Consider the following 25550-nt stretch of genomic DNA (forward strand, 5'->3'; position numbering starts at 1 on the left):
CCTCCAGATTCATCCAGATTCATCCAGAGCATTCCCCTGAGGCGCTGGGGAGCGGTTTCATGGCTGCAGATGAATTGTGCACCTGTGGGTCCAGCATGCTCCCGAAGGCAGAGCAGTAGGTGAGCGGGTCAGTGAGTGAGGCGAGCCCGGGGTGCGCGAGTCAGGCCCAGGCTCCAGGACTCAGCCCTGAGACCTAGGGGTGTGGGGGAGGGGGGAGGCTAAGGGGGGTGGGGAAGGGGTTGGCACTCCTTTTCTATCTCCTTGGACTTGGGGGCCGACTGCCAGAGACCTTTGTCTTTCACACCCAAGATTAGAATCCTTGAGGATTCGAGTAAAGGGACCTATGAAACCATCCACTTGAAAATGGGGAGCCTAAGTACCAGGCTCCCGTCACCAAGGCCTGAGACCTGAGCCCTGTGCCCCAGCTGACCGTCAAGGCTGCACTGCTAGGGTGTCTCCCCAGTCTGGGCTTTTCTCTGATCAACACAGTCTATGGAGAACCACCAAGGTCCAGCCTGTGCTGGAAACTTCCTGGTATCATCAAGCCCCCTTTCTGTCAAGCTTCTCAGGGTAGAGTCAAGACTAGGTCCTCTGAGGTCCTAGGGGCTCAGCAGCTGAGCTCCTGTCAGCAACTGCTAAAAGACATTTCCCTTTTTTTTCTTAATTTTTATTTAATTTCTTTTTTAAATTTACATCCAGGTTAGTTAGCATATAGTGCAACAATGATTTCAGGGATAGATTCCGTAATGCCCCTGACCCATGTAGCCCATCCCCACAACCCCCACAACCCCTCTAGTAACCCTCTGTTTGTTCTCCATATTTAAGAGTCTCTTATGTTTTGTCCCCCTCCTTGTTTTTATATTATTTTTGCTTCCCTTCGCTTGTGTTCATCTGTTTTGTATCTTAAAGTCCTCATATGAGTGAAGTCATATGATATTAGGGGCGCCTGGGTGGCGCAGTCGGTTAAGCGTCTGACTTCAGCCAGGTCACGACCTCGCGGTCCGTGAGTTCGAGCCCCGCGTCGGGCTCTGGGCTGATGGCTCAGAGCCTGGAGCCTGTTTCCGATTCTGTGTCTCCCTCTCTCTCTGCCCCTCCCCCGTTCATGCTCTGTCTCTCTCTGTCCCCAAAATAAATAAACGTTGAAAAAAAAAATTAAAAAAAAAAAAAAGGATGCAATGTCCACATTGTAGAGGAGGTTGCTGTGAGAAGTAAATGAGATGAATCCTTTTCAGAGTTACCAAATAAAATCTGTGCTGTCTAGTTGACAACAGGTTTACAACCTATGGGAAATGCGTACGAACCAACCCTCCCTCCCCCAAACCTTAGACACTTCACTTCCTGGTTCTTCTGCCCCTCTCCATTCCCAGGGCTTATTTGTTGTGGGCTTTGCAATGAGCATGAGCCAAAGAACTGAAGTCTGTGTCACCTCAAGTCCAATCACTACTTTTTGGGCTTACATGGGCATAGGTGACTTCCTGGTAAGACTGTAACCTCTGTAGTACTCAGCCGAGGAATCGGGGTGGGGGGGTGACTTCACACTAGGAGATAAATTGCCTGCTGTAACCCCCCTCCCCCACCCCAGGGTGCCTGTCCATCAGACATCTGCTCTCACATGAACTTTAAAGCTTCGCTTCACAGCACTCCGAGTCTCCGCGTCCCTCCTTTGGTGGAGGAGTTGCCTCCGGCTTTGAACTGGCCTCTGCCCAGATCCCATGCAGGTTCTTTTCACAACCAGGCAGGTTTGGTCTGGGGGCCACACTGCGCCACAAAAGACTTTCAGGTGTACCCAACGGGTGACTTTAGCTTGGGATTCCATGACTGGGTGCATAGCGGGAAGCTAAATAGAACTTTTCCCCACCATCCCAAAGCTGACTCTGTAAGTAATAAATGATGTCATCTGGAGGTTGGGTCCGAGAGCAAACAGCCAAGAAAGAATTCTTGAGATGTTTTTGGTGCAAAAAAAGAGTGATTTTATTAAGGTCTGAGGACAGAACTCATGGGCAGAAAAATCTGCATTCTAAGTGTGAGGAGTGACTGATTGTGTAGGGCTTTTTATCCTATGAAGGGAGGAGGTGATGTTAGGGCTCCAAGAAATTGAGTCTATAGGTTTCTGGAGGTCTGACTGTTCCTAGGATTGTGCTTTTCTTGTAAATCACGAAGACAGTTACAAACTGATGGAGTCTTGTGTCCTTTATGACTGTGATCTTTATCAGGTGACCATTGGTTTTTTCCTTCCTTTGGTCATGAGTCTGAGAAATGTCCCATGTGTCCCACTCCCACCTTGGGGGAGGGGAACGTGGAGTGCCAACTTGCCTTTTGTTATGTCCTCAATAAAGATTCGCGTATTCAAAAGTGCTGGAGACCTTCGAGCCAGATTTACAAAGATGGGGAGCACTCCCTCCAGCCTCCATTAGGGAAGGTGAGTGGGAGAAAGGGAGGGAGGTCCAGAAGGAACCCCTCTTCAGGCCTGGGCCTCTGGGGAGAGGCGGAACCTCACTGTCTGCAGGGCAGTTAGCTGGGGAGGCCTTGGAGGAAGGGCACAGGAGGGGAAGAGGCCGGGCAAGCTCTTTTCCACTCTTTGCTGGTGCAAGGCTGTATGGTGCTCTTGTGGGCCAGGTGGCTACCGGGGAAGGCACTCTAGCTGGAGGTCCCTTGATGGGACGCAGCCAGGAGGCTGTCTCGTAAGATGAGGAATGCTGGCAGTAAGAGACATGATGGGGGCAGCAGTGCTGGGGCAAGAGCTGAAGAGAGGGCCCTGGAGGTCAGCTGTGAGTACGCTCCTCGCATGAAGGAACAAGGCAGGGGTCCTGGGAGCACCGCTGAGGAATCCACCGATGTGTCCCCATGGAGGAGCTGTTAGAAGCCTGCCAGAGAGCACTCGCTGATGACCAGCCAGTACACGCAGGGAAAGAACCACGGCCAGCAGCAGCAGAGCAGAAAGCCCTTTCCCCTGGCCCTGCAGGAGCCAGAAGCAGCAGAGGTGAAAGGGAAGAGGGAGGTGAGGACGGGAACAACCAGCCTCCTGCCTTTCCCCACTGCCGGTCCCTGGGCCACGAGGTCAGGTATGAGCTGGATGGAACGAGGGGCAGGGGTGGAGGCTCTTTGAAGAGAGGACAGCACTGAAGCTTTGGTTTCGAGCAGACAGAGTCCTCTCTCAGCAGGATGGCGGGTCCTGTGGGGCCTCCCCCTGAGCCAGCGGGGCCCGGCCCAGCCACCAGAAGGAACTACAACCTTCCCATCCCAGCCTTTTCTCCCACCGGCCTGGGTACCGGCCGCGGCTTCCAACTTCCTCTCCCCCTGCTGCTGCATTCTTGGAAAGGCCCTACCCATCTGCTCTGCTCTGGGCTTAAACGTTTTGAGGGCAGGGGGACCCCAGACTGAGGGAACTAGAGGAGCCGTAAGCCCACAAGTCTATTAGAGAACCAGGGAAGCCCAAGAAACGCTCAAGGCCCGACCCCAGAACAGGGGTGGGGGTGGGCTGGGTTAAGGAAGGTGGCGAGGGGCGACGAGAAGAGGGAGGCCCTCACAGACATTTCAGGACCGGGCAGCCAGCGGCCGGGACGGGGACCAGGTCAGGGGTGTGCTGCCTCCAACTGAGAGGGGGGCCCTGCCGGCAGCCCCCAGCCATTTCCAGGGGGTGTCCAGGCAGCTCCCTGCTGTGCTCCAGCTCCAGGGACACAATCAGAAGTACGTGCTGCTCGCGAAGGTCACCCCTGGGCTGGAAGTTCTTCCTGAAGCCTCTGTTTCCTTTTCTGAAGGTGCTGACTCCAGAGACCTGGTGGGAGCCGGAGGCCGTCACCGGCCGGCCACGAATGGGTCCCGTGGCAGCGTCCTTCACCGCCCCTCCCCCAGGGGAGGGGACCTGGCCCAGAGCCAGTCGGATGTGTGTGGCTCCCGAGGCCCCGTATTGGCCTCTAAGCAACAGAGGACACATAGTGAGGTGGGGGCCTAGGCTTCAGAGAAAACGAGCAGCTCACCGTGGGCGGGGCTCCTCCTCCAGCTCCTTGATGGTGTCCTTCAGGGACTGGCCCCGTGTCTCCGGCAACAGGGCACAGAGGAAGCCTGCCCCGATGGGGAGGCTGCCGTAGATGAGCATAGGGAGGGCTGCCTGGTACTCGCCCAGCAGGCTCACGAGAGGGGTGAGGATCCCCCCGATCCTCGAGGAGATGCCCATCAGCCCCATGCCTGTCTGCCTGTGGGAAGGCCCGTCCGACTGAGCACACCCAGCCGCGACCCCCGGGCCACAGCCCCACCCCCGCTGCGCCTTGGGGGGGGGGGCCCAGCCCCTCATTATGGCCCCGCAGGCCTGCCGCCTCCCCAGCCTCACCGGCCTTCTGCTCCCTGCTCCTGCATAGTAACTTCATGTGGTCCGGCCGCGTGCCATGCCTCTCTCACCTCCAGGCCTGTCTATCTGCTGCCCCCCTGCTCGCCTACCAAGTCTCAGGTCAGAGGCTGCACCTCACATCTCCCCAGCAACCCCTGAGTGTTCCTCCTTCTGAGCCATTCATTCTTAGACTTGCTCCATATCCCAGTCTCCACAAGGCCAGGGCGTGCCCTCCTTCTGTATCTGTCCTCCACTGCCTGGGATAAGACGGGGACTCGGGCTAGATTCCTAGCTGCCCGGACCCCATCCGCGCTGCTGCCCCGCGAGCCGGCCTCATAAGCCAGCTGCCTGCGGGACAGGGGTGAGGGCAGAGGGGCGGGAGGGGTGAGGGCAGAGGGCAGCAGCCCTTACCGGATGACGGTGGGGAAGAGCTCGGCACAGTACACGTAGGAGATGGTAAAGCTGGCGGCCATGGCGAACTTGCCCGCCACGGCCAGCACAGTGACCACCACCGGCAGATCTGGGGGAGGATGCCGGTCAGCCGCAGGCAGGTGGACGGCCCCATGCCCCGGGCCCCACCCCTGCCCTGTCCTCCCGAACTCCTGGCCCCCTCTGCTCTCAGGCCCCAGGGTTGCCCTCACTCCTGGAGGCGGGGGGGGGGGGGGGTGGCGGGGAGGGCAGGAATGTGGCAGAGCCAGCCCCGGCACCTGCTGGGACAAAGACGATGCCGATGCACACGAGGCCACCCAGAACCAGAGTCAGCATCTGGCTCCACTTGCGGCCCAACCACTGCATCATGAAGATGCTGAGGCAGCGGGCGGGAACCTCCACGGTTCCGAAGACGAGCTGCGTCAGGTAGATGTCCAGGCCAAAGTCGCCGACTTGGAAGCTCAGGCCAAAGTACCCCAGACTGTCCACAAACCTGCAAAGTGTCCAGGAATCCCTATCACTGCTGGGGGATGAGACACCAGCCCTCTCAGAGGGAGCCTGTCTCTGAGCAGGAGGCAGCAGCACAGCCAGGGGGAAACCCAGTGAGGCCACACAGCCCGTCCCTGACCGCCAGCCACCGTGTCCCAGCCACTGACGCGCACGCACCAGAGACGGGAGAGCCCTTTGGCGTGGACTTCAGGGCGGGGTGCGGGCCCTGGCGCGCTCACCAGACATAGAAGAAGATCAGGGTCACTTTCCGGAGCCAGGGGTGTCTGAACAGATCCAGGGGATTCCCTGAGGGGGCTGTCTTCTCTGGGACCAGCTGGGGGCACGATGCACAGTGAGGGGCCAGGCAGAAAGGTCTGGGCCCGCCAGAGTCAGGGGCAGGGCTGGGCTTGGCCTGTGAGAAGTACCTGGCTCAGGAGCTCTGGGGAGAGTTTCCGCCTGTTGACGGAGGCCGCCTTCCGGATCACTTGCTTGGCCTCCTCCACCCTCCCTCTTGTCAGAAGCCACCGTGCTGACTCTGGCAGAGCCCTGCAGGTCAGGAATGGCTCTGACCTCGGAGCCCCCCCCCCCACCCCCCACCCCCCCAGGGGCCTTCCCAGCTGTTCCAGGGCACACAGAACCTCACACCCATCGCACTGTGGAGCGTTCCCCGAGGTGAATGTGAGTGTTGCGCTCCAACCACACCCCCGCACAGCTAGCAGGGGCGGGTGGGGAGGGGGAAACGGCTTGCTCCTGGGAAGTACTCCTCACCAGATGTAAAAGAAGAGTAGCAAGACAGGTGCGGTGCCGGCCATTTGGAAATACCTCCAGTTTCGGACGCCATAGGCGAGTCCTGCTAATGCCATCTGACCCAGGGAGAAGGCGCACTGGACCAGGACCACGGCCTGAGTCCTCCTGGAGGGCCCCACCCACTCTGTAACTGTGCGAACAGAGAGATGAGACCCGGCCAGCCCCCCCACCCCCACCCGCGGGCCCCCGGCTCCTTCCCTGTCATTCCCTAGACGGTCTTCTGTCAGGGTGGGCCTCAGTCCCACTTGCGGTGTGGGTGCCTCACAAGGCTCCCCCGGAGGCGCTCCGGGAAAGTGGCCGGCCCAGACCCCAAGGCCTCACCCCATGCTTGAAGGCTTAGGGACCCAGATACTCACCTAGGGGACGTTTAGGGACCCAGATACTCACGTAGGGAGACGTTGCTGAAGGCGAACCCAGAGACAGCAGTAGCCACAGCAAAGCGCAGGACCATGTAGAGCTCAAAGCTGGGCACAAAGGCCGTGGTCGGGCCGAGGAGGGCGAAGAGTAGCAGCTGCACCAGGATACTGACCTTGCGGCCAATCCTGGAGTAACAGAGGGGCAGGAAGTATGGGAGACCCAGCCCTGCCCTGGGCTCTCTGTCTGGCAGAGGATACGTGACCCTGCCTTGCGAGCTCTATTTGAGGGAGAGGGGAACAGGGCCTTATCCCAGACACCAGTGAAGGGCACAGGGGCGGGGCGAGAGGGGGAACTGTACCGGGAACATAGGAGCATGCGAGGTCAGGGGCGAGCCGGTCAAGTTCCTACCGGTCACAGAGGGGCCCGAAGATGAGAGCCCCAGTGAGGAGCCCGGCCATGAACACCGACTGCGAGGTCTCCTTCAGGTGCTTCTGACCACAAACGAGGTTGAACTGAGGCAGACACAGGCGGATGTGAACCAGGGGCAGCCAACGGCAAGTCCTTTGTCGTCCAGCCCACCCGCTGCAAACCTCTCAGGGCAGATGCCCGTGGCTCCCGAAGTGTGTGCGAAGGCACCCCAGGGCACCAGAACAAATTCACGGGGCACAGCACGACATTCGGAATTTTAAAGGAAAATGCAGCAATCCTCAACATCTGTCTGGTATTACAAGAACTACCAACTAAGGACAGTTCTGGTTCAACATGAGATCACGCTACATTCCTTCCAGTGACATCATATCTATGTGAAGCTGTATTTTGGGGAGGTGTTTTGGAAAAAAAAAAAAAAAGCAAGCACCATGGGGAATGGAAAATGAGGGTGTCAGTGTTTAAGGACTGAGAAGTTGCACAGTTCCCAATGGGCACATACATCCTATTAGTAGGGGGTTGTATTTATTTAAAGATGAAAAATATGGGGGGCGCCTGGGTGGCTCAGTCGGTTGAGCATCTGACTTCAGCTCTGGTCATGATCTCATGGTTTCTGAGTTCGAGCCCCGCGTCGGGCTCTGTGCCGACAGCTCGGAGCCCGGAGCCTGCTTCGGATTCTGGGTCTCCCTCTCTCTCTGCCCTCTCCCACTTGCGCTGTCTCTCAAAACTAAATAAACATTAAAAAAAATTAAAAAAAAATTAAGATGAAAGATATTTCCTTTCAGTTTCTGTGTATTATTTTTTAAAACAGTTCCTAAGTCATTTGAACATAATTACCTGTTAGGTTGTTTGGCCCTAATTACTCAATACATGAAACTTAGGTTTTTATTTTGGCTTGGAGATGCCAGGTAGAATTGCTGAGACATTAAGGATACAAAGTTTGGAACCCTTGACACGCCACTAGTTACTGCTTCCTGACAAATGGGGCCTCTAGCCCACAGCCAGGGCACCCTTGTGACTTCCTTGGGCCTCATCAAATGTCCCCATCGGGCTGCAAAATCTCCGTGAAACTCTCACCATTCACTACCGGTGAGAATCCCAAGGAACCCTCACGCCCCACTTGCAGAAAGAGATCAAGACGGAGGAACACCACGCGTGGGCGTGCGTGTGGGCGCTCATGTGCCTGCACACACAGGGGAGGGGCGACCCACTTGGAGACTCAGAGAGACTGAGAAACTGAGTGGAAAAAATATGCACGTTCGCCTAACTCTGTAGGTATCTACCGCATGTGCACATACTGTAGGCACATGTGACTGACCCCGCCCCCCCTCGACTGGTCTGTGGGCCCTTCCGGGAGTTCTGTGCCCCCTGCACACAGCTCAGCTCCGGACGTGAACGTTGGTGGGGGGAAACATGACAGGTGAGTCGTCCTCTGCGGCTCAAGGTGATAGCTTCACAATCACTGATGCCGTTTGAGGGCTCACTCTGTGCTGGGCAGTCTGCTGCATGCTTCACATGTATTACTAATTCTGACACCAATCCTTGATTTATTATTCCATTCCCCTGAGGAAGGGGAGGTTAAGCGGCTTCTCCGAGGTCCCGCTGCTGGATGGCAATGGAGTTCAGGCATCCCTTTTGCCCCAGACAGGGACTGAAACTGCGTGAAAGCTCAGAGAACGTTTGCTGAATGAATCAACACATGAATACCTAGAGCTAGCCAACTAGCCACTCATCATCGGCCAAAATCACTAAAATCATTTTAGCAAGAAATGAATCAGTCCAGGAGATACCATTGTGCTCATACATCTGTTCTCAAGAACAACTGTTAATTTTCAGTATATGTCCAATGATTGCCTAACGGCCCCTGGGAGTGAAAGGGGGCAAGATAAGGGATCTGAACTTGTTCCACCCAGTTCTATTCTTTTTTTTTTTTTTTTTTTTAACATTTATTTATTTTTGAGACAGAGAGAGACAGAGCATGAACGGGGGAGGGTCATAGAGAGAGGGAGACACAGAATCTGAGACAGGCTCCGGGCTCTGAGCTATCAGCCCAGAGCCTGACGCGGGGCTTGAACTCACGGAGTGTGAGATCGTGACCTAAGCTGAAGTCGGACGCTCAACCGACTGAGCCACCCAGGCGCCCCCACCCAGTTCTATTCTGTTTGGTTTTTGTTTAGCAACCACAGAGTGCCTTTGTAGTTAGACGCTATTTAAAATAACTCATAAAGGCCTGCTGCTATCAGCCTCTGGAATCTGAACAGAGAGGCTTTGTGGGACTTTGTTAACCTATCTGTTGGTGTCTTGGTTTCTCATGTACAAAATGGGGATAAAATATACTGCATGGTGTCCCCCAGCAGGATTAAAGGAATTAATGCATGGAACATGCTTAGCACGGTGGCTGTCACACAGGAAGTCCTCAGTAAATGTCAGCTCAGCGGAGGGAGCACTGCCCCCCCCCCCCGTGCTCATGGAACTCACAGCTGGTGACCGACACCTCGGACACATGGGGCTATAGTGCTCTGAAGGCACGGATGCCGACCCCAGGGAGACTTCCGAGGCTGGTGCCCCTACTCGGTGGCCACCACTCGCTACCCCCTTATAGCTTGTGTACCCCTTATTTCATTCAGTCCTCATTCTAACCTCGTAAAGGATTATCATTCTCACTGTGCAACCACAGAGGCCAAAGCTTGGAGAGGTGCCAAGACGTGGTGTGCAGATGGAACAGAGGCGAAAGGGCTCCCCACCTTGGGACGCCAGCCATTACCCTCTCCGACCCTAATGCCCAGAGTGGAGGGTTCTGTCTGGGGCTTGCCACATGGGCACACAGAATCCCGCCCCCATTCTTGGAGCACACACATCACATCTTCCTCCCCTGTTCCAAAAGCTTCCATGGCTCCCTTTGGTCTCTAGGAGAGAGCCCAAATCTCTCAGCTCTGTATCTAAGACCGTGGAAGAGTCATCTCTTCCTGATTTCCCAGCATCTTTGTTGGTCAGCATTCCTCAGTCATGGCAAGCATTTTCATGCCTCCGGATCTAGAAACGGCTATTCTCTCTGCTTCCCCTTCCCTCCCATTCTTTCCCCTTTTCTGGGCCCAAGACAGATCACACTGTTGTTAGTCATTCAGAGTCTATTTCCCTCCCGATTCCAAGGTTCATGTGGACAAGGCTGGGAATTATTTTTTTCTTTTACCAAGGACGGGCACCCAGGAAATGTTGGGAGGTAGATTGAGAAGGAGAAATGCAGTCTGCTCTTCAAGAATACATAGCCTATAAGGCAATGTGCCCTTTTCTTCTCAAATTAGGACTATCCATATTTCAGTTTGAATATGAAGCTGCTGGTTATCAGAAGGAACGTTGGAAAGTCAGCTCAGAGAGACTCCCCTGAATCAGTGTGGTGGAGCCCCTCCTCACAGATGGGAAGCAGAGGGAAACGATCTCACGCAACAGAGCTCTGGAAGCAAAGTTGGACGCAGCACGCGGGTACAGGGTACAAAGTACCCAAAGTGTGCACTCTTTTGGGAATCCAAGTCCTTGAGAGTGTTGGAGCAGAAGCATGGTAGGGGAAAGGCAAGAGGTCCAAGGCCCAATGCCGGTGGTGGCACAGTCCAGGTTGGTGATTAAAGACCAAGAGGGCAGCCTCAAATCCTTAGAGAACTCGAACAAGGTGCCTCCATCCTCTGACTGTTCCCTGCACAGTTAATACTCAGCAAGCCTTAGCTGAATAAAATTGCATGAACAGTCCAGCACAGGGTGTAAACGGGGCTAAAGTTTGCCTGGGTTTTGAGGATGGTGTTTGGCCAGGTAGGCACCCACAGCATATGGGGACCAGTGGAGGCTGATCCTACCAAGAGGGTGATGCTGGGAACCTGGAAAGGCCACTGGGGACCAGACCAGGCTCTGCTGGGAGAGCTCCTAGGCCGCATGCGACTCTATGGGGCAGAATGGGGTGGGGGATCAGGAGGAAGACAGGCAGGACAGATCTTTAGGCTGCAAGGGTTCTGGGGGCAGGTTTATGGTCATATATTAAAAGTGAATGCCTGGGGGTGCCTGGCTAGTTCAGTCAGTAGAGTGTGCAACTCTTGAGCTTGGGGGTTGTGAGTTCAAGCCCCAAGTTGAGTATAGAGATTACTTAAAAATTGAAAATCTTAAAGAAGGTGACTTTGGTCAAAACATCATTCTCTGAAAGCCTCTAAAAAGTAAATACTTTTTTTTTTCTTTTTTTTTTTTTTTTAAATTTTTTTTCAACGTTTATTTATTTTTGGGACAGAGAGAGACAGAGCATGAACGGGGGAGGGGCAGAGAGAGAGGGAGACACAGAATGGAAACAGGCTCCAGGCTCCGAGCCATCAGCCCAGAGCCTGATGCGGGGCTCGAACTCACAGACCGCGAGATCGTGACCTGGCTGAAGTCGGACGCTCAACCGACTGCGCCACCCAGGCGCCCCAAAGTAAATACTTTTTTTACCTGCAGAGAAAAAAATAAATGCAGGCTTCTGGACTCCAGATTCCCCTCTCCACAAAGGCTCAGGATTCACCACCCTCAAGATGAGTCATCCAGACCTCCCAACAACACTCGCCCCTTGGATGCTGGACCATCTGTGCTCTTTCCCACTCCTGCAGGGACCTGAACGGGAGTCCCACGTCCACGATCAGCTCATTATGTTGCCCTGGACAAGTCGTCTCCCTACTCTGTGCCTCAGACCCAGCTTCTGGGAAGCAGCAGAGTGGGCCTGGATGCTTCCAGAGAGCCGTCCTTGCTCAGGTGGCTGGAGTGGGAATCTGTTTATCTGCCCAGATCCTCCCTAAGAAAATGAGTTAAGCAGAGCAAGTGCTGTTATCTGCCGGACAAATCCTAGAGTCACAGTGCGTCCGGTCCCCTGGAGGCAGGTGGGGAGAGCTTTAGAGAGGGCAGCTGAAGGGCAGGAAGCCCACATCAGGCAAGCAGGAGGTCAGACAAGTGGATGGGGATCCAGGAAGATAGGTAAGCAGGCAGATATGCAGGGGCAGACTGAAAGACAAGGGCAAGTGGACCGACAGATGGGAGCACTGGGGAGAAAGACATAAAGACAGGAAAGCAGGAAGGGATAGGAAAAAGGTCAGGCAACTGGGCACACAGGCGGATAGATGGACAAAAGGGTAGACAAAAATGGACAGAGGGGCAGACAAATCAGAGACAGAATATGGATTGGAAGGTAGATGGACCAGTAGTCAGAGGACAAAGAGAAAAGCAGGATGAATGGCAAAAAAAAAAAAAAAAAAAAAAAGCCATACCAAGTGGTCAGTCATTCGTGGATGGGTGCTCCAGGGCAGATACAGAAGCAGCAACACCGGCAGCTGAGGGCAGACGGTCAGGCAAAGGAGCTGACCGACCCCAAACGGGCAGACAGGCAAAAGGGCAGCCCTACCTCGTTCTTTAGGGACAGGGGCCTGTCTTCAGGATACTCCCAGCCTGCCTCACAAGGCTGCGTCTCGTTGAAGTGGTGGCTGAGGATGTCCTCCAGGCTGGCGTCGTCAGGGGGCGGCCGGAACATAAGGCAGGACTCAGGCTTGCCTGCAGCATCCAGGGGCACGCTCAGTGTCAGCTGTTCAGCCGCACTCAGGTTCAAGGTGTGGTTCTTGACCCAGGCTACTGAGCAGTGGTGGGCCTCGTGCTGGATCATGAAGACCTGGGCAAACATGTAGTAAGCGGACAGGAAGCTGGGAATACTCAGCAGCATCACCAGCTGTATCTGGAAGCGACCAAAGTCGTCTATTTCAGCCAGGACCTGGCCAAATTGAGCCATGTCGACTGGTCAGCCTGGGGCCATAGACAGCTCTGCAGCTCCGCTTTGGGGCGCTTACTCCTCTGAGCGGAGGTGACAGCTGTGTTAATGTTTAATCCAGCCTTTGACCTGTCACACTTCAACTCCCTGGCTGTAGCCCGGGCAGGATAGAATATGATAAAAAAAAAAAAAAGTAGTCTACTCTGGTTTGCAAAATGCAAGGATGCTTTATTGACCGTGCGATGGACACAAGCCCCACAGAAGGACTTTCTCAGGCCCCGCACAGGAACGAGCTTCAGCCAAATGTTCGACGGTGCACAAGCAGCATTCCTTCCCATGTCATCCCAAACAAATCACAGCCAGCTCAAACCCCTCCCATTATGATAGACCCCAAATTCTGAGGGTAGTTCTGACACTTAGAGGGACACAGAAGTCCCTTCTAGGGACCAGCTCAGAATAGACAATGGGGCTAAGTCAGGAGAGGAGCAAGGACCCAGCCTGCCTACTCACTTGGTCAGCTGCCCAGTCTGGCCTCTTGATCTGCTGATCTTATCTTTCTCTTATTTTTTTTTTATTTAAAAAAATTTTTAATGTTTTCTTATTTTATATTTGAGAGAGAGAGAGACAGAGCATGAGCAGGGGAGGGGCAGAGAGAGGAGGAGACAGAATCTGAAGCAGGCTCCAGGCTCTGAGCTGTCAGCACAGAGCCGGACTTGAGGCTCAAACTCACAAGCAGTGAGATCGTGACCCGAGCCGAAGTCAGACGCTTAACCAACTGAGCCACCCAGATGCCCCTTGTCTTTCTCTTAGCGGTGATTGGCATGTGGTAGGACACCATGAAGTCCAGGAGACCTACCAAGGGCATAAGCTTGCCAAAGGCAATCTGAGAGCACACAGCAATTACAGAAGAACCAAGAGTTGCATTTTGAGCTCTACTCTGATCCAGGAACCATTAACACATTCCCAAAATACACAGGCAAGCTGCTCCAGGGTAGCTCCAGTCCCAACACAGTGGTAACAGAGGAACACAGGACAAAGCCTTCCCACACCACAGCAGCAGCTGTGGATGCCCTTGCTGGCCTCAAGGCTGGACTGGGGCTCATGGTGGCTGATAGGTCAGGATTCTTACAGGACTGGAGGCTGACAGGATCTCTGACAGGAGGAATCTCCCAAAGATTAAACAGTCTCCATCCTTTCTACCCTGGAAGAGGTCTAGTGCGGGTAGACCCAGGGCTTGGAGAGCACCTCGTTCAGTCATAGGAGGTGGGGAATGATAGGACTAAAGACAGCATTTGGGAAAAGTACACACGCATGCGCACACACATACACACATTCACGTAGTTGTCTGTGTATGCATAGGAAAGACTTCTTATGTTTTGGATTTTGAACCATTTTATTTTTTTTTTCAACATTTTTTTTTTTTTTTTTGGGACAGAGAGAGACAGAGCATGAACGGGGGAGGGGCAGAGAGAGAGGGAGACACAGAATCGGAAACAGGCTCCAGGCTCCGAGCCATCAGCCCAGAGCCTGACGCGGGGCTCGAACTCACGGACCGCGAGGTCGTGACCTGGCTGAAGTCGGACGCTTAACCGACTGCGCCACCCAGGCGCCCCGAATTTTGAACCATTTTAAGAGAGGCTGAGCAGCACAGGTGAAGGGAGTGCACGGAAGGAAGGCTGCACGGGGCGGTTCTGGACACGGCATGCCTGCATCTGCCTGGCCACCTGGCTGGCACAAATGTTGGCTCCTTGTTAATCCGCCAGCATGCAGGGCAGGGCAGGGCAGGGCAGACTGTGAAGGGTAGAGGCATGGGCCCGAGACCCCGCGTAAGGAGAGGACCTCTCTCTCTGCCCCATCCCAAAGTCCCCACCAGGCTCACCGCTGTCCCCAGCTCGATCTTTTCTTCCTCACTTAGCTTTCTCGGATGTGCTTGTGCTCAGCGTCACCTTGATTGAATTGTCAAGAAAACAGACGTTGCAGGTTGTCACTGCCCCATGTGGTGTCCCCCTGGTCGGGGAGAACTGAGATGGAGACGTGAGCCTGTCCTCAGCCTTCGTCATCTTCTTACTCGAGTCGGGGAGATTTTTGCTTCTTTGGTTCCAAGCAGTGGGGGCCGTTGCAAGGAGGCAGGAAGCTCGGGCACTGTTATTGATTCCCTGTGATCCTGAGTTTGTCCCTGTTAAGAAAACAAAATTCCACCGGGCAGATTGAAAGATCTAATTGGCTCTCCTCAATGATTCATGAATTGGGCAGCATCCCATCTGGCAAGTAGAAAGGAGTTCCAAGGAGCCATACAAAACGGAAGAATTTAAAGGCAGAAAAGGACAGAAAAAAGAAAATTTCCAGCAAAGAGTGGATTGTTTCTGGCAGCGACCCTCCTTTGGGGCAATGAGGGGATCTATCAGGCGGATTACCTCACTGGTGCTGATCAATCAGGTAGTTCCAGATTGACTTATTTAAGGTCACATTCCTGGGAGAGACTAAAATTGCAATGAGGTCAGGGGTTGCACTTTGGTTTGCTGATGTGGGCTTAGCACAAGGGACTCTATTTGAGGCCAGTGGTTTCTTTTTTAACAAGTCCTCCTTTCGATCAGACTCGAAGCTTAACTAGGCGGTGGGATCAAAATGCAAGGCGTTAATGCCACCCTCAGCCACCACGCTGTAGTTCTCACAATTTTTGTTTGTTCTGTATGGTGCTCACAGATCAGGATGTATTTTGCTGAATCTCTGTGGTGTTCACAGACCGTGACTTTAGGCTCATAATTTTTTAGTTGGCTTTTCTCTTTGTTCCTTTTTTGACAGTCCAGTCTTAGGGAGATCATTTGCTCGGTGTTTCGTGGCAACAAACGTGCATTTAAAGCTTTTGAGAGAACACAGCGTGGCAAGGAGACTGCTACGATTACCATAAGCAACGTCTCACTTCAGAGCCATGGTCCCCAAGACCCCAACCAATCAAAATCAAATAAGTCAAAAAAGGATCCCATAAAAGAGTCATCTTTTTAAGCCAAGTGGTTTGCCCAGTGGTCTTATGTAATTGAGTTTTAACTTCCCCAGAAACACTAACCCAGGTACAGCCGGTGGTGTTGGCTGTAGCACAGATACTGAAAGGGCGGGCCTACACCGGCCGACTCCATCTTGTTCTGTGTCCTTCACCTTGAACACGCCTCCTCCTCTTGAGTAACCTCCTGCTCACCTGCCTAACAGGACTCCGACCCTTCCCCAGACAATCGGCTGAGGCCACAGCCATTACCTCACCAACTGCCCCTAGGCCCCAATAAAACCTTTGTCCTTTTGAAACTAGCTCTCTCTCCCTGGTTATCTCACCGCTGCGTTGGTGCAGGTAGGGGACTGAGCTCGAGCTAGCTCGAATAAAGGCTCTTTTGCTTTTACTTTGGACTCGGCTCCCTGGAGGTATTTGGGGATCACGAATTCTGGGCATAACAATACCTTCTTGCTTGGCTAAAAGATAATCAAAGGCCATCCTATTGGCAAGAACAACTTTGGCCGGTGAGTTTAAGGATCTTTGTTGGTAGCTCTTGCTATGGCAGCAGATTCCACAATACTTTCCAGAGTTAAGGAGAGTTTCCTGATGATAGCCTCATTTGTATTCAGTCCTAAGTAGAGAAACAAGGACCTCCAAAAGAAGCAAATCTTGAATGATGACAGCACCTCCTGGTAGGTGCTTTCTAACTTAACAATATAAATTCAGGGGAGTCAACCAATGAGGTGTCTGTGAACAGCTAGGGGCACTGCTCAGCTGTGTGCCAGCTATCTGCGCATCCAAAGGTCCAAGGAGGTGATAACCACCACAGACATAGAAGATCACGCACCTCTGGGGATTGATGACTCTGCTGTCTGGGCTCAAGCTGCCGTGCCTGAAGAACGGCCAATGTGGGATTTCACCACAGAAGAAGGACAAGCCCATATCCGACGATACCAGGAAGCCCTCCTTCGGGGAATCTGAGCTGGAGCCAAAAGGCCTATGAACATGACTAAAATATCATCAGTCACGCAGCACCCTGCGGAGTCTCCCAGAGACTACTATGAAAGATTATGTGAAGTATACTGTGTATATACCCCGTTTGGCCCCGAGGCACCAGAAAGTCAACAGATGGTAAATGCCTCTTTTGTGGCACAGGCTGCCCCAGATATCAGAAGAAAACTCCAGAAGTTGGAAGGCTTTGCTGGGATGACTATCACTCAGCTGATAGAGGTCGCCAACGAGGTTTTCATGAACAGAGAAGTCGCAGCTGAAAGAGAAGTGGAGAGAAGACTGAAAAAGAAGGCCACCCTTCTCGCAAGAGCACTAAAAGAAACAGACGCTGCGAAGACGGGAAGACCCCAACCACCTTAGCAAGGGACCAATGTGCATGCTGCAAAGAGAAAGGACACTGGAAGAATGAATGTCTGAATTGGGAGGGGCCCTCAAAACCCAGCCGATATTGGGAGGAACCTCGAGGCAAGAACCTCGTTGGTCTGGCCGGGCTAGAATCAGACTGAGGGGGACTGGGCTCCTTCTCTCTTGGCCCCCATGAGTCCATGGCCGAAATGAAGGTAGAGGGCCGAACAAGAACTTTCTTGGTTGACACTGGGGCTGAATACTCTATTGTTACTTCCCAGGTGGCGCCCTTCAGCCAAAAGACAGCAACCATACTTGGGGCTACTGGGACAAGGGCGATGCAGCAGCCCTTCTGTCAAGCTCGACAATGTGAACTTGGGGGTCATGAGGTCCAGCATGAGTCCCTCTACTTACCTGACTGCCCAGTTCCTCTCCTGGGCCGGGATCTGCTCTCCAAACTTGGGACCCAGATAACTTTTGAACCCACTGGACACACTAGTCTCCACTTAAACCCAGGGCAGGAGGAAACCCGGGTCTTGGTGATTACCCTGCCAAGGGAAGAAGAATGGAGACTATTCTGCACACAGGCCCTACCCTGTAGCCCCTCAGAATTCAGGCTTACATTCCCCTCTGTATGGGCTGAAGACAACCCACCTGGACTAGCTTGAAGTTGGGCCCCCATCATTGTTGGCCTAGCTTGGAGTTGGGCCCCCATCATTGTTGACCTGATCCCTGGAGCCCAACCTCAGAGACAAAGGCAGTACCCTTTTCCACTCGAGGCTAGAATGGATATACAAGAGCTCAGTGACCAAGCTCAGGGAAGCAGGTACTCTAATTGAGTGCCAGTTAGCTTGGAATACTCTGCTCTTGTCAGTCAAGAAGCCAGGAGAAGGATACCAACCAGTACAGGATTTGAGGGCCATTAACAAAGTGACTGTTTCCTTACACCCAGTGGTTCCAAACCCGTCTACTCTCCTCAGCCAAATTCCGGGGTCAGCCAGATGGTTTCCGTGCCTCGACCTAAAGGATGCTTTCTTCTGCCTCCGCCTGGCTCCTCAAAGTCAACCCTTGTTTGCCGTTGAATGGACTGAGCCCGTTACAGGGCGCCAGATGCAGCTGACCTGGACACGACTTCCCCAAGGTTTCAAGAACTCGCCCACTCTTTTTGGGGAAGCACTAGCTGCAGACCTCGCCGACTTTCCGAGGGAAACCACAGGATGTGACCTCCTCCAATACGTAGGTGACCTCCTCCTTGCCAGCGACACCCAAGAAGACTGTATGAAAGGTACCAAGGCCCTCCTGCAGCTCCTGTCCTACTCGGGGTACCAGGCCTCTTGGAAAAAAGGCACAGGTTTGTCAGCAGCAGGTCTGATACTTAGGCTTCCTCCTCACAAAAGGAAAAAGAGAACTAGGACTGGGAAGGAAAAAAGTTACCACCACACTGCCACAGCCCCAAACAAAATGAGGCTTGCGTGAATTTTTAGGGGCCGCGGGGTTCTGTCGCATTTGGATTCCTGGATTCTCAGCCATAGCGAGGCCCTTCTATGACCTGTTGGGAAGGCCAGATGGGGGGCCCCTGAGGAGGCAAGGGCTGCTTTCACAGAAATAAAGTGGCTCTGGGACGAGCCCCAGCCCTGGGTTTGCCTGACATAGAAAGGCCCTTTTAACCTCTTTGTACATGAAAAGGACAAAATAGCCCTTGGAGTGCTCACTCGGAGCATGGGGCCTTGGCAATGGCCAGTGGCCTACCTGTCAAAAAAAAACCTTGATCCTGTGGCAGCAGGATGGCCACCGTGCCTCAGAGCACTGGCAGCCACACTGCTGCTCATCAAGGATGAAGACAAAGTCACGCTGGGACAAACACGTGGGACCCACATGCGGTCATGTTCCTCATGAGCACCCAAGGCTATCATCTCCTCTCCAATTCTCGGCTGACACAATACCAAGGCCTTCTCTACAAAAACCCAAGGGTCACTCTCGAAGCAGTAAAAACACTAAACCTGGCCACCTTCCTTCCCATGGGGGAGGGAGAACCCGACCATGACTGTTCCGAAGTAGTGGATGAAGTCTACGCCAGCCGCCCGGACCTCCAAGACCAGGCTATAACAAGCCCGGAGATCACCCTGTTCAGCGATGGGAGCAGCTATTTACAAGAGGGCAGCTGAAGAGCAGGATATGTAGTAACCACAACCACCAAAGTTCTAGAAACCAAGGCCTTGCTGGAAGGATGGTCGGCACAATGGGCTGAACTGTACGCCTTAACCCGAGCCCTCATCCTTAGCAAAGGTAAATGAGTTAACATCTACACTGATTCCTAGTATATCTTTGCTACTGTGCGTGTACACAGGGCCATCTATAAAGAAAGAGGTCTCCTTACTGCTGCAGGGAAAACTATCGAAAGGAAGAAATACTAAAGCTTCTTGAGGCTGTATGGCTGCCAGACAAGGTAGCTATCCTACACGGTAAGGGACATCAGACAGGAGACGACCCCGTAACTCAACAAAATCGCCTGGCCGACAAAACAGCCAGAGCAGCCGCCTGTAGTGACCCAGGCGAAGCTCCTACCTAGACTATGACTCTTGCACCCCAGAGAAAAGCCTCCTCGCCCTGTACACAAATGAAGAAAGAAGTTGGGCCTCGACAGAAGGGGGCACGCTAAGCAAAGAGGGATGGTGGGTCATGCCAAACGGACACATCTTTGTCCTGTCATCTATGGGAAAACACCTAGTGAAGGAATATCACCAACCCACGCACCTAGGGAAAACTGCACTGGAGGCCCTCAAAAAGAACTATATCAGCCAGCTGCCGGCATTATGCCGAGCTGTCAGTGAACAATGTGTGACGTGTGCCAAAAACAATGCTTGGTCTGCCCCACGGCCCCCGCCTGGCACGCAAAGGATGGGGGCCGCCCCTTTTGAAGACTTAGAGGTGGACTTTACCGACATACAACCAAATAAAGGATTCAGGTGCCTTCTTGTAATAATCTGCACATATTCGGGATGGGTTGAAACATTCCCGACCAGAACGGAATGAAGTCACGAGGTGGCCAAAGCCCTTCTACGGGAGATTGTGCCTCAGTTTGGTCTAGCCTTAACCATACACAGTGATAATTGACCTGCATTTGTGGCAGACATTATACAAACCCTGACAAAGTCCCTCAACATTACCTGGAAACTGGACACTGCTTACCGACCCCAGATCTCAGGGAAAAGTAGAGCGGATGAATCGCACCCTCAAGGAAACCCTGCCCAAGTTCCACCAAGAGACTAATCTCCCACGGCCAGATTTACTCTAGTAAATCTGCCCTGATGCATGCCTGGGCCACTGGGATTCTCCCCTTTTGAGTTATTATGTGGGCAACCCCCACCCCCCATGTTTAGGAAAACTCCCAGGAGACCTACACCAGATTGGAGACAAGAGAATAAGAGAACAGCTCCGGACCTTGGGGGTAGTCCTAAATAAGTTACAGAGATATACCATAGAGAGGGCCCCAATTTCCTTAGGGACCCCCGTTCACCCCTTTCAGCCAGGAGACCCGGTGTGGGTCAAAGATTGGAAGAGGGAACCTCTTAGACAACAGTGGACTGGGCCTCATACTGTTATTCTAACAACTCTTACAGCCCTTAAAGTTTCAGGTATCACCCCATGGGTCCATCACTCCAGAGTTAAGAAGGCCAACTCAGAAGAACCCACAACCTGGCGAAGTGATCCAGATCCAGTCAACCCACTTGAACTGACCCTCAAATGGGAAACTGCCCCTGAGACCTCCAGCCCTGCTCCAGCCACACCCCGGAAGCTGGCTGGCCTGCGCACGGCAGAAGCTTGAGGAATCAACTCATGAACCTAGCCCAGGGGTCTGGATGCAACTCTGCCAGCCCTTGCCCCTTATTGGTGTCATAGCCCTGATCTTACTTCTTACTGTTGGGCTGATAGAGACTGCACCAACAAGCTGGACATGGGACAAAAGATGCATGCTGGGTCTCACACACCTCCTCTGGATGGGAGGGCCATTAAGTATTGCCTGTATATTATGATAACCTCTCTCACCCTCACAACTGCCGCTTACCCACTTTGCCTCCAGGATTGCTATATGACAATAAGGGGGTCAAGGGTGATCAGTGCCTTCACCTCCCTCCACGAAGATTGCTACAAGGGAAAAACACCCACTCTCTGTCAGTCACCTGGTGCCCCCAAGGACTAAGTATTGGACCGTAGAGATAACCCAAAATGTCAGGAACCCATGTCACAACAAGGGCCTCCAGAGAGGGAAGCCAGCTTGCTACACTTACCTTCCTCAATGGGGGATCTCAGATGGGGGAGGGGTGCAAGACAGGGCCCTTCAAAAAGTTATAAAGGATACCCAGGATAGGGTAATACAAGCCATAAAGGCGACCACTCCCCCGGCAGCCTACCAAGGTTTGGACCTTTCAGCCCTCAATCAGATGCTTACCAATTCCCCACTCCAACGCTACTCTCCAAGTCCTCCATAAAATAGATAATCACACCCAAACCTCCTGGATGTGCTTGCCCCTAGGCCAGAGGGCTTACCTAGCCACTCCCATCCCTTTGACCTGGGAAGCTCCTGAAAATCTCAAAACCAACACCTCTGTCTTAATTGGACCCCTGGCCACTGGGGTCCATCTCACAAATGCCGACAATCTAATCTGTACAGTCCCTGAAGGTATGAACAGTACCTCTCTATGCGGAAGAAATATAACCTTAGAGAGGAATGCAACCCTGTGTTCAACCCCTGGGGTGTTCTGTGTTCTAGTTCGGCCTACTGATGCTTAGAGGCCAACTGGACTCAGATATGTTATTCCGTCTTCCTAACCCCAGAGATATCCGTGTACACGGAAGATCAGCTCCTAACAGCCTTTAGCCCCAAGTCCCGGGCTAAATGGGCAATCCTGCTACCCGTTCTGATAGGAGCAGGGATCGCGACGAGAACAGGAGCCAGAATAGAGGACGTAGGTTCATCCGAAGGACTGTACCATAGACTATCTCAAGAGATAAATGAGGACATGGAACGGATGGCAGATTCTCTGGTAAACTTACAAAGCCAAATAAACTCTCTGGCGGCAGTGACCCTCCAAAATAGGCAAGCCCTCAACCTCCTCACTTCAGAAAAAGGAGGGACATGCATCTTTCTGGGGGAGGAATGTTGCTATTTCGTAAGCCGGTCAGGAATAGTTACAGCGAAGGTTAAGGAACTCAAAGAAAGAATTCAAGGTAGACAACAGGAAAGTATCAATCAATGGAAAGGATGGGATCTCACGGATTGGGCATCCTGGCTTCCCGCCCTGGCAGGGACCCTCCTCTCCATAATTTTACTTGTATCCATTGGCCCCTGTATACTGAATGCCATGGTACATTTTATTGAAAACACTGTTTCTCGCCAAACTACTGCACGTGGCTTAGGCTTCCAAGAGTACCAACCTATAAAACTGAAAGTTTTATACTACTAAAAGTTTTTTAAAAGGCATCAAAGGGGGGGAATGTTGGAGAAGTGAATAAAGTATTGCACCAAAGATGACCGATGGGGCTAAAACAGACTCTGGTCTCTAGCTTAGAGACCCCTCTTCCGGGTTCTTCTTCCTTTGTTTGCTGTGCACAGGAAAACCCCCACAGATATGGAAGCTGATGACTATACATTATCCTCCCCACTTATATTTGGCGCCTAGACCTTTGGAGAAAGTCTCCTCTGAGCCGGCCGGTGTTGAATAAATCTCCGATCCACCAAGGTCTCTGAGTGCCGCTTGGTTTTTCCACCAGTGTTCCAGCCTGGCTCCATAACAAGACCATGACCAGAGCTGAAATCAAGTTGGATGCCCAACCCAGCCACCCAGGCATCCCAGAACTTTGTCCTATTAACAGCCAATTCTAATTTTATACCAGTGTACTTTTGATATTAAAATTTATTAATCCCTTTTATGTGGAATTTGAAAAGCTTAACAGATTAACATAGGGGAAGGGAAGAAAAAATAAGATAAAAACAGAGAGGGAGGAAAACCATAAGAGGCTCTAAAAAACCGAGAACAAGCTGAGGGTCGTTTGGGGGGTGAGTGGGAGGGGAGATGGGTTAAATGGGTGATGGGCATTAAGGAGGGTGAAAAGAACAGCTTTAAATCCAAATGACAGCCCTGCCTTAGTTTAAAGCTAAAGTTCTCGTTTCTGCTTATTATGGATCTTTGATAAGAAATACAATTGCTGAGAAGTCTGTTTTGCTTGCTGTTTGCTACGAGCATTGTGAGGCCTTTCCTGAATGTAACCCGCTGTGTCGTAGAATGGGTTGTAAACCTTCCTAAATGTAGTCTGATATGTAATGGAATGAGTGATTGTACATAAACTAACCGGCATTTCTCGCTTCTGTAAACCTGCTTGCTTAACACATTCCTCCCCTACCCCCTTCCCCCTTCCCCCTTCCCCCTTTTTTCCTCCCGCCACAACCACAAGTAACAAACAAAGCCTTCCCGCCAAAGGACAGACAAAGGACGCCCAATCAGAGAACAACAAATGTCCTTACTTTAAAATCAACTAATCAGGCCCCTCATAATTTGAAACCTCCCCTGTGCTATTTGTCTCTGTCTATAAAAACGCTGTACCAACCCTGATGGTGGCCTCTTGCGTCACCGGCGACCAGTGCGCAGAGGACCAGGTTCGAACCTGTAATAAACGACCCTTGCCGCTTGGCTTTGACTTACGACTCTGGTGGACTTTTGTGGGAGGTTTCGGAACTTCGGGCATTACAAGGGCACTTTTGGGGATGAGCACTGGGTTGTCATATGTAAGAGATGAATCACTGGGTTCTTCTCCTGAACCCCAAACCACATTATATGTTAAGTAACTTGAGAAAAAAAGAAAAATTCATTAATCCCTTTTAAAAACTTAATTAGATCTTGGGAATGCAAGCTGGTGCAGCCACTCTGGAAAACAGTATGGAGGTTCCTCAAAAAACTAAAAATAGAACTACCCTACGACTCAACAATTGCACTAGTAGGCATTTATCCACGGGATCCAGGTGTGCTGTTTCGAAGGGACACATGCACCCCCATGTTTATAGCAGCACTATCAACAATAGCCAAAGTGTGGAAAGAGCCCAAATGGTCCATCAATGGATGAATGGATAAAGAAGATGTGGTCTGTATATACAATGGAGTATTACTTAGCGATCAGAATGAAATCTTGCCATTTGCAACTACGTGGGTGGAACTAGAGGGTATTATGCTAAGCGAAATTAGAGAAAGACCAATATCATATGACTTCACTCATATGAGGATTTTAAGAGACAAAACAGATGAACATAAGGGAAGGGAAGCAAAAATAACATAAAAACAGGGAGGGGGACAAAACAGAAGAGACTCATAAATATGGAGAACAAACTGAGGGTTGCTGGAGGGGTTGTGGGAAGGGGAATGGGCTCAATGGGTAAGAGGCACTAAGGAATCTACTCCTGAAATCATTGTTTCACTATATGCTAACTAATTTGGATGTAAAATTTTAAATGTTAAAAATAAGATTAAAAAAAATTGTAGTCAAATATTTAACTCTGTCTAATGACATTGATGAAGACATGTGTGCTCAGAAGCGTGATGTACTAACGTGTGCAATTTGCTTTGAAAACGACAACAACAACAACAAAAAGATGCTCAGAAATGAGATACACGGATGTTTGCAATTTGCTTGGAAACCAAAACAAAGATGGATTTATTGTTGGACAGGATACATGGATGGATAGATATATGATAAAACAAATGAAGCAAAATACATGCTGCAGAATCGAAATAATGGGTATGTGTGTGTTTACTATACAATTACTTCAACTTTCTTATATATTTTCATAATAGAAAAATAAAGTAATAAAGGGATTTCCAAAATACCAAAAACAAAAAACCAACAACAACAAAAACCCCTTAATTAGATCTATTCCAATCTCACCCAGCTTGACCACACATAAAATTCTTTTCCAAGATTGCTTTTCCACGAAGCCTCTACAATCTTTTTATTCTTCTCAAAAATTGTTCACATTCTGTCCTGTGCTGTTTCTCTTTCCCATTCCTGGGGTGGGAGTGGGGCCTAAATTTAAGGACAAAATTATTTGCTTTTCCTTCAACAAAAATTCATTTCCATTCCTCATAATTTCTCTTAGCAAAAACCTACATCCTATTTTCTTTGCATGCAGAGATTGTAAAGGCTGCTTTGAGGCAGCCGGCTTGAGCAATGGAACCTGATTAAGGGAGCAGGGCCCACAGTGCCCCCCAACCCCTTGGCTGAATACAAACAGGCTCATTACGTGACCCACCTCAAAATACCCATAATCCCTAGCTGACCAGTGGGCTACTCATAACCGGGCACAGGTACGAAAAAAGGAAAAATCCATATGTCCCCGTTCCTCTTCACCTACCCCCCTTAACTACAGCCCCCCAACACTGCCTCCTGGCAGACAGTCTCTCCTTTGCTGTCCTGCCTGACACTCCCTTTGCAGAGTGTTCAGTAAACTTGTATCTCCTTTGTTCTGCTTCTGGTGAATTCTTTCACCACCTGGCTGGCTCCACCTGATAAGGCTGCCCCACGGAGACGTTTCCCTTATTATTTCTAGTAGCTTTAAACAGTTGTGAATC

General features: G+C 51.7%; 1 protein-coding gene across 3 annotated transcripts; it reads right to left on the reverse strand.

Annotated features, from left to right (window-relative positions):
• Nucleotides 1-1946: 1946 nt before the first annotated feature.
• Nucleotides 1947-12682, reverse strand: SLC22A13 (solute carrier family 22 member 13). Of its 3 annotated transcripts, XR_006299555.1 has the most exons (11): nucleotides 12237-12681; nucleotides 6815-6918; nucleotides 6437-6591; nucleotides 6011-6179; nucleotides 5668-5788; nucleotides 5482-5576; nucleotides 5032-5246; nucleotides 4736-4844; nucleotides 3978-4193; nucleotides 3528-3775; nucleotides 1947-2864 (listed from the first exon to the last, which is right to left on the reverse strand). XR_006299555.1 is itself a non-coding variant. In XM_043595738.1 (10 exons), the coding sequence occupies exons 1-10, from the start codon at nucleotides 12612-12614 to the stop codon at nucleotides 3682-3684; spliced, it is 1656 nt and encodes a 551-aa protein (XP_043451673.1). In that variant the 5' UTR covers nucleotides 12615-12681; the 3' UTR covers nucleotides 1947-3681. The 3 variants fall into 3 exon arrangements, 2 of the variants coding, with proteins under 2 accessions (XP_043451673.1, XP_043451674.1); XM_043595738.1 differs by having other exon boundaries at nucleotides 1947-3775; XM_043595739.1 differs by lacking the exons at nucleotides 1947-2864; nucleotides 3528-3775; nucleotides 3978-4193 and adding an exon at nucleotides 4267-4581 and having other exon boundaries at nucleotides 12237-12682.
• Between the last annotated feature and the right edge of the window lie 12868 nt (nucleotides 12683-25550).

The sequence above is a fragment of the Prionailurus bengalensis genome, chromosome C2 (genome assembly GCF_016509475.1).
Source record: "Prionailurus bengalensis isolate Pbe53 chromosome C2, Fcat_Pben_1.1_paternal_pri, whole genome shotgun sequence".
In the NCBI taxonomy this organism is placed as follows: Eukaryota; Metazoa; Chordata; class Mammalia; order Carnivora; family Felidae; genus Prionailurus; species Prionailurus bengalensis.

What these genes read in the sequence shown, in the direction of transcription:
- SLC22A13 (XM_043595738.1), bottom strand. Translation starts at nt 12,614, where the DNA reads ATGGCTCAATTTGGCCAGGTCCTGGCTGAAATAGACGACTTTGGTCGC. An exon ending in TTCGGGCCCCTCTGTGACCG is followed by an intron (nt 6,592 to 6,814) that starts GTAGGAACTTGA and finishes CTGTTACTCCAG; the next exon opens with GATTGGCCGCAAGGTCAGTA. An exon ending in CTCTTCCCCACCGTCATCCG is followed by an intron (nt 4,194 to 4,735) that starts GTAAGGGCTGCT and finishes GCCTTCCCACAG; the next exon opens with GCAGACAGGCATGGGGCTGA.